This window comes from Tarenaya hassleriana, unplaced genomic scaffold (assembly GCF_000463585.1).
Source record: "Tarenaya hassleriana unplaced genomic scaffold, ASM46358v1 Cleome76, whole genome shotgun sequence".
Classification (NCBI taxonomy): Eukaryota; Viridiplantae; Streptophyta; class Magnoliopsida; order Brassicales; family Cleomaceae; genus Tarenaya; species Tarenaya hassleriana.
The window spans coordinates 488,007-496,194 of NW_010970123.1; the positions used below are offsets into that span (position 1 = coordinate 488,007).

At 40.6% G+C, this 8,188-nt stretch overlaps 1 protein-coding gene across 1 annotated transcript; it reads left to right on the forward strand.

The window, feature by feature from the left end:
* Window positions 1–715: 715 nt before the first annotated feature.
* Window positions 716–4,067, forward strand: LOC104801874 (RNA polymerase sigma factor sigE, chloroplastic/mitochondrial). The gene is made up of 6 exons (XM_010525259.1): window positions 716–797; window positions 1,496–2,213; window positions 2,407–2,553; window positions 2,684–2,920; window positions 3,032–3,295; window positions 3,679–4,067. The coding sequence occupies exons 2-6, from the start codon at window positions 1,545–1,547 to the stop codon at window positions 3,874–3,876; spliced, it is 1,515 nt and encodes a 504-aa protein (XP_010523561.1). The 5' UTR covers window positions 716–797; window positions 1,496–1,544; the 3' UTR covers window positions 3,877–4,067.
* Window positions 4,068–8,188: the final 4,121 nt, after the last annotated feature.

The following is an 8,188-nucleotide window of genomic DNA, read 5'->3' on the forward strand; positions in this document are numbered from 1 at the left end:
ATATTCGGAGCCACTAAAAAAATTTGTGGGTCCCATTTTTCCGAAGTGAACCATCCACGTGTACATTACCTTATCCACAAGATGTGTGCCCTTAAAAAATATCTTGGCATCCACTGTGAAGCTGCCGCGTCATTCCCGCCATCTCACTTGTACAATCCATGGCCGTTGATCTCGTTCAGAACATTCTTGGCCATTGGATCTTTCTGGAATTTACAACTTTTGGTTTATTGATATTTTTCACTTATCTTTGAGTGTATCGCATATATGGCCCCTAGTTTAGATTATTTTATTTCGGTAGCATTTCTTACGGAAATAGCTTAGGACAGTCAGCAACTCTAATATAAAAACATAAAACGGTTAGTTATATGTAACCAATAGTCAATAATATTTGTAAAACGGTACAAGAGGACTTCAATAAATTTACTACTAAACAAAATACATCGCACATGATTAACATTTTTTAATCTTTTATCTTTTATGGTTATTTTATTTAAATTTTACGGAAATAATATTGTTTTCCTGTGTTAACGTTTATCTAATCGTTTAAGAAAAATGTATTCTCGTTGCACGTGAGCATAATTCGCGGGGGTCTTAATGCACAAGTAAAAGGTTTGGGGTATAGACACAAATTCAGAAATATATGGGGCATAATGTCATTGTTTTGTGGACACCATAATTTACGTAGTATATGGCGAAACTTATTTTTCGTATTCCATTTGTTTTCTTCCCCTACTTAACATTCCGAGAACAAAAACCGAATCAGACGAAGAAAGTTTATGTCCTCGGAACTGCGGAAGGTAGGCTACGCGATCGCTTCATAGATTTCAAACATTTCTATGGGATCTTAGATTTTCTGATACGGATCTCTGAACTTAAAGCATCATATTATAATATACTTTGAAGGTGTCTGTTGTTTTTTTGTCAGAGAGTATGTTCTTGCAATTACTTAGCAGTGTTCCATCTCTCTGTCTTGTATTTTCTTGGGTTTCTTTAATTTTTCCAGTTCCTACTTGAAATATTGGATTTTGTTTTCCCTTCCGTGGGTTTGATCGAGCGAAATTTAAGTTAGTTCTTATTTTAGTTGAAAAGCTGCAGAAATCTCGTGTTTTTATTGGGGGTGGGTGAGGAAGCGTATATTTTTATCAAATTTTGGTGTCTCACGAGCTGTCTGGATATTGATTGATATGCCTCCGGAAAATGTATTGTAATTATATGTTCATGTTGTTTTCTTGAAAGTGAGATTCTGTAGTTTTGATGTTTAAATCTCTTCCTTGAAGATCTAATTCAGATCTCCAATTTGCAGCGAAGTTAAAAATTTTGAACTCATGATCAGCACTTGACTGAATGTTCATGCCATGGCATGATCATGTTTCATCTGCGTAAATGTATGTACTAATTGAGAGTTTGAGGCATCTAGGACCGAGATTATGTTTGGCGGGTGAGCTATTACTCTTTACGTTATGTGTGATATGACTGAGAGATAAGTTTGCTGCAGTGTCCGATTCGTCAGAAGCCTGAGTTCCGGTAGATTCAGTTTCGTCTTGATGGGAGTTGTATCTGTTTCAAGTTCAGCTGCAAGATCTCCCCTTGGGTTAAGCAACAATATTTTAACACAACGGTCTGCACTGAAAAGGCCATCCGTTGTTGCGTTTAAAGCAGATAAATCCAGCCACTCAGCTTTAGTCATTCCCCGAGAAAAGATCTTGTTGCCTGCAGAGCAACCAAAGGAGAAGCGAGTACCGAGGAAAAACCCGAAGAAATCAAAATCCTCGGATACTAACGTGGCTCCTTCATCAGCCTTGGATGTGGATTACAATGAAGCAGCCGCCAGACTTGAAAGCATATTCAAACTCAGTACTGCAACCACAAGGAAAGTCCCGAGTAGGAGGAAAAGGAAGGACGATAGTGACGAGAAAAAAACCACGACAAAAACTGCTAAAATGGTTGTAAGTAACAAGACCAAGAGGCGGAAGCGTTTGAGTCTTGATAAACGGATTTCTCTGAAAAGAAACAACCAAGAGAAATCGGCTGTCGCTTCCGTGCAGAAGAAAACAGTAAAGAGACTGCAAGAAGATGAGAAGATGGATAGGCTCGTGAGGGACTATTCGGCTTCAACCGACATAGTCAGCTTGGACTGGAAGAAGATGAAGATACCTCCTGTTCTTTCCTCAATTGAGCATTCTTGGTTGTTTAAGTTGATGCAACCGATGAAGGTACTTTCCTGTTGTCACGTTCTTTAAATAAAGCTGAATAGGTAGTCGTAAATTTATTTCTGTATCTGTACGAGTGAAAAAACAAAAAGGGTTCAAGTCAATTTAACTGAATATTTTCATGGATTTCGTCTCCATAATCAATGTCTCTGTTCGCTGTCCCATGCTCCATTTGTCGCTTGTTACATTGTTGTAGGCTCTTCTTCAAGTTAAAGATGAGCTGCAAAAGAACCTGGGAAGAGAACCGACAGATGCTGAAGTAGCTGACGGCGCCAATATGAGCGTGGCCGAAGCAAAAAGGCGAATTGAAATCGGTAGAGCTGCAAGGAATAAACTTATCAAGGTGAGAATGTGCATAAAATTTCCTGAAATATCATATACCATGTCAACGATCTAAATCCATTCCGAATCCATTTGGAAAGGATACTGTCTTGGACTCGACTCACCGAATCATTATTTTCCCTGTGTTACAGCACAATCTCCGGCTGGTTTTGTTTGTGATGAACAAATATTTCCAAGATTTTGCAAATGGACCGAAGTTCCAAGACCTCTGTCAAGCCGGAGTGAAAGGGCTTATCACAGCAATTGACCGCTTTGAGCCAAACAGGAAGTTCCGTCTATCAACATATGGTTTGTTTTGGATCAGACATGCCATTATACGCTCAATGACAACTTCGAGCTTTACTCGTGTCCCGTTTGGTCTCGAATCGGTACATACCCACCTCTTGACGTACTTCTTGAGATATTCACTTTTTCAATAATCAACTACGAATCGCTCCTTTGCAGAGGCGTTATAGTTTTTCCTTCGTTGAATCATTCAGGTAAGAGTAGAAATCCAGAGAGCGAAGCTTGAGCTGTTGTTCGAGCTTGGAAGAGTGCCCACAGGGAGTGAAATAGTTGAGAGACTCGGGATATCCCCTGAGAGGTACCGTGAAGTAGTGATAGCTGCAAAACCGGTTCTTTCGCTTAATTCGAGACATGCAGTTACCCAAGAAGAATTCATCGATGGTATTACAGATTTTGATGGTGTCGGTTCTGATAACCGGAGACAACCTGCTCTTCTCAGGCTTGCTCTCGACGATGTAGTAAGTGCACATCCTTAAATTACCATTCAGTTCAAACTCAGATCCTCAGCTTTGATAGTGCTTGTTTCTGGTTCAAGGTTTAGTTATACAACACAGATGTTACTCTAGGGATGTAATTATAGTTGATCTAATTTGGAACTCCCGACAGCAACTTGTGAGAAAACAAGGGTCTGTGGAAAATGTTAGAGTGATAATATTTTATTGGGTGAAAATATTGGATCATATGCAACTGTCCGGTGTTCCATGCGAAGAACATATCAGCATTACAGAACTTGATTTTGTACAATCTGAAACCACTTCCTCGTTTATCTTGCCATATCCATGACGAGGTGAACAGTATATAAAATTTCTGTCTTATCGCTCATATTATTCTTATGCTACAGTTGGATTCGCTGAAGCCGAAAGAGAGTTTGGTGATTCGCCAAAGGTACGGTCTTGATGGAAAAGGCGACAGAACACTGGGTGAGATTGCCGGAAACCTTAACATCTCCAGAGAAATGGTGAGAAAACACGAAGTTAAAGCCTTGATGAAGCTCAAGCACCCTGCCCGTGTTGATTATCTCCGTCGCTACATTGTCTGAGCCCAAGCGAACCAAGTGGCTCATGTCACTCATCGTATAACCATTGGTATACTTATGTGTTATTATTGTTTGTGATAACCGGGGATTACTTCCGGTGTAGCTGTATACTGAACCGATACCGAAAATATAATACTTGTAAAGTTTGGAAACCAGGTATAGATTTTTCACAATAATTGAATAGGTTTTGCGTACGGAACCGTGAGAAATACGTTTGTATTGGATCGGTTTGAACGGTTGAGACCGGTTAGATTGGTGCAGAAGATTCTTCAAACAGTTGACGGTTGACGACTCGGAGATCAGAAATTTACACAAAAGTTTCATATAAATATAGAATTATTGAAATTTCTATCAAAATAAATAAACTCTTCAAATATTGCAATAAATCTATACTTGTTCGGATTATATGTTAACACCAGATAAAAATATGTTAAATCACCTCTACCACATAAAAAAACCCTATTTTTTATATAAATAATGTATATATATATATATAAATACATATATATGCACATATATATACACATGTATATATATATTTATTATTGGTTTAAATGTTCTACAAAAATCTACTATATAATAATCATTCCGACTGTTTGCGGAACGTGAACGATCGTTTGTTATGGGATGTCAAAAATACATCGGTAGAAAATATTCTACTTAGAGGGAAGCACCCGTTAGAGCGACCACTACAAAAAAACTGTGATTTTCCAACGAATTTGCAACGGATATAACCGTTAGAAATCTGTTGGAATTTTCAACGGTATATCAACGAATATAAAACGTTGGAAATTTTTTTTGTACTTTCCGACGAATATCTTTGGAATTGACAACCAAAAATTCCAACGAACATCCGTTATATTTTGATACATTTTTCAACGGATAACCATCGGAAATTTGAGGTAAAAAGTCCAACGAATATCCATTGGAAAAAGTCGAACTTTTGATCACAGTTGGAGAATTCCAATAGGTATCCGTTGGAAAGTGTACAGCTGAAGGTTCCAACGGACATCCGTTAGAATGTATAACGGTCGAAGTGTTCCAACGGATTTCTAACGGATGTCCGTTGGAATTTTCTTCTACTTAAACCCTTCACCCATTATTCTCTCAAACCACTCTCCAAATCATTCTTCTGCTATCCTTACATCGAAAATTCTCCAAAAAATATCTTCTTCAACAAATCCGAATATTCGTTCATCCCAACAATGGATATATGAAAGAGTTTATCCGATTACAAAAGAGGTAATGTAAGAATTTATTATCGGTTTGTTGCAATTTATGAATCTTGCTTCGATGCAGCCATTGTGCCAAGAACGTGGAAAAATATTATTTCCGTGTATAAGCTGTCGAAAATTTAAAATATCGAAGTCAAGAAATTGTTTGTAAATATCTATTTCGAAGGGGGGTTGTGGATGACTATTACATTTGGCGATTCCATGGAAAAGAAGTTCGGACAACTACAACGACGGGACATCTGTCGGCTAATCAGAGGTATGATGTAGTTGAAGTTTTAAGAAATTCTTGTGACACCCGTAATCCGTGTACAGTATACGGGTTGTACCATATAGACGATATAATAATAAAATAATAAACCGCGCAAGCGAGAATACGAAATCCAAAAACATTTTTAATCAAACCAAAGTAAGCAGCTGAAAATACAACGCGATCAGTATCGGAAAACAACACATGTCCGAATAGTCATAATACAACCGTACAAAATGCGGGAATACAAGTTCCATAGTCCAAAATACAAATCCCGTACATGATGTTGCCTCTCTCAGGTCGTGGTCATCCGAGTGCACTAGGCGTAATCCTCGTGATCTGAAAAACATAAAACCACGAGGGCTAAGCACTGCTTAGTGAGTAGTCCAGGTTGAATCCGGAAATCCCGTTCTCATTGAGAACGGTACAGTCGACATTTCCATAAAACACATGCAATAAGCAATAATACATAACAAACACATATATAACAACACAATCACGCCCGTATGGAGTCCACCATAGGGTTTAGCCTTAATCCCTAGTCAAGTCAGCATGACTAGGAGTGCCTCCATGCACGTTACTCTCGTAACGTTGGCCGTCGAATCGGATCTCACGTGCCTGTCATGTCTCGTGACCACCAATGTCAAGTCCATGACACAACGAAATGATAATCACACCCGTGTGGAGTCCACCATAGGGTCCAATATACCCTAGTCAAGTCCATGACTAGGAGTGCCTCCACGTCCGTCAAGTCCATGACGTTGGCCGTCGCGTCACACGCGACTATATGCGTTTCAAACGCCCGTCAAGTCAATGACGATGATGATTGCATCGCACAACCATCCACAAACACAATCATGCTTGGCTCGCACCGCACGAGCAAGCTCCACACATGGCACACAACATGTATATATTTCCATAGTACTGATCTACCGTTTAACGTCATGCAATAATACCCGCAAACAATCATACAACGAGTCTCTCTCCTCTCAATATCACATTCTTCGCTTGACACGTAATCGTCTTTGCAATAACCGGAGCGATTGATCTCAATCGTGTAAACTTGTTCTTAGGTGGTGGTTTGGTCCGACCATGACCATGTCTGGTCAGGTCCGGACCAACCCCTTTGGTCCTTCTTTTTCCCGGTCGAACGAGTCACGTTCCTCTTTTTCTTCGAGCCTGGTCCGGCAGACCAAGATTTGGTAAGCCCCGGACCAGCGCTCCTTCTCCTTGGTTCGCTCAGAGCTTCTTGGTCAGTCGGTTTGCCGAGAAAACAGGTCTGGTCCGCGGACCGGAATTTGGTCAGCCCCCGACCTGTTGGGTTTCCTGGGATCTCATGAGCGAATCTAATTCCTAAGAGATCGATTCTAGGGTTTGTGCAGCGGAAGTAAAACAAAAATTTTATAGAACCCTAGAACCATGCTGCTATTGAATTCGTAGAAACGTTAGAACGCTTACCTCAATCGATCCGGGGCCTGTATCAACTGAAGAAGTCGTTTGATCACGAAAGGCAGGAAGAATACCTCGCCCTCTACACGTATCCACACCTCGGGATGGATTCCAACGATTGGAACTTGTCTGCTAGGACTCGAATCTCTATTCGATATGTGCACCGAGAAATCTCGAGACTTAGAACTCGTTTTTGGATCTCCAAAAACCCTCTCTTTTCTGCCAAAAGTCGGCTGCTCAAAGTCTCTCTCGAATTAGGGTTCTAATCACTTTCTTATAAAGTGATTTAACCCTAATTTCGGTTTAATTTTCGGAAAACCGGAACCTGGAACGGACGGTCCAGAATTGCACGTGGACCGTCCGTTCCAGTAAGGCAGAACGGACGGTCTACGTTGTGCGGACCGTGTCCGTTCTATCCTCATAGAACGGACGGTCTGCGTGTTGTCGTGGACCGTCAGTTCTGCTTCCCAGAACGGACGGACCACGCATCCGGACCGTCGGGTCTCGACCCGTCCGACTCGGTTTTCCGTCGTTTTCTCTCGTGCTTTTGTCCTTCCCTGCGTGTGTGACCCTGTAGGCTCATTCGACATAGCAGTATAACCCAAAATCCCTATTTCGGGTATACAAGTCATAGGCGGTCTCTAGCAAGACACTATGACTACCTATCTCGAATAGAGTTGGTTCGTGATCTTACGAACACCAGTGATGATTCCGGCTGATGATCCTTTTGTATCGCGATATCATACGTCGAACATAAGGCATGGACAAGCCACCTTATCTGATTCGACTGCTTTCTCATTCACTGAGTTCGACTGTCTGAAATAGACGACGTTCGTCTATAGTGCGACCACACATTTCTACAGTCTCGCTCACACGAGGGGCCCAGCGATATCTCTCTCTTTTACGAGAGGTACAAATCCCGTCTTGACTATCTACAATCCAGTACATGATTCGTTTCGTACCTGATACACGCCTTTATAGTTCACCTGTTACGCAGAACGTTTGACGTATTCAAAGCACACAACTCCTCATGTTGGATTCTGTAGATATCTCAGGTCTTAGGATCCAATCATGGAACCGTCATATGAGATTCAAGTCATGACGCTAGTCCATGTGACAATCTCATGTGGGTCAATCCAGTATTCCGTTCTCCAACGAATACCTATGATCGTGATCGTATCCAATACCTATGATCATCGCTATGATCATCAATCACACATCATACTAGTCTTATTATGTCGTTATTCCCATAACGACACAAGACTAGGGAGTTTAGTATCATTCATAATGATACACGGATTTCATAACAGATCTAGTATGCAAGAACATGTAATGAATCAAATACTCTCATAAAACCATAGAAAATATCAATACATCGAATGTA

What these genes read in the sequence shown, in the direction of transcription:
- LOC104801874 (XM_010525259.1), top strand. Translation starts at nt 1,545, where the DNA reads ATGGGAGTTGTATCTGTTTCAAGTTCAGCTGCAAGATCTCCCCTTGGG. An exon ending in CAAGGAATAAACTTATCAAG is followed by an intron (nt 2,554 to 2,683) that starts GTGAGAATGTGC and finishes CCTGTGTTACAG; the next exon opens with CACAATCTCCGGCTGGTTTT. An exon ending in TCCCGTTTGGTCTCGAATCG is followed by an intron (nt 2,921 to 3,031) that starts GTACATACCCAC and finishes TGAATCATTCAG; the next exon opens with GTAAGAGTAGAAATCCAGAG.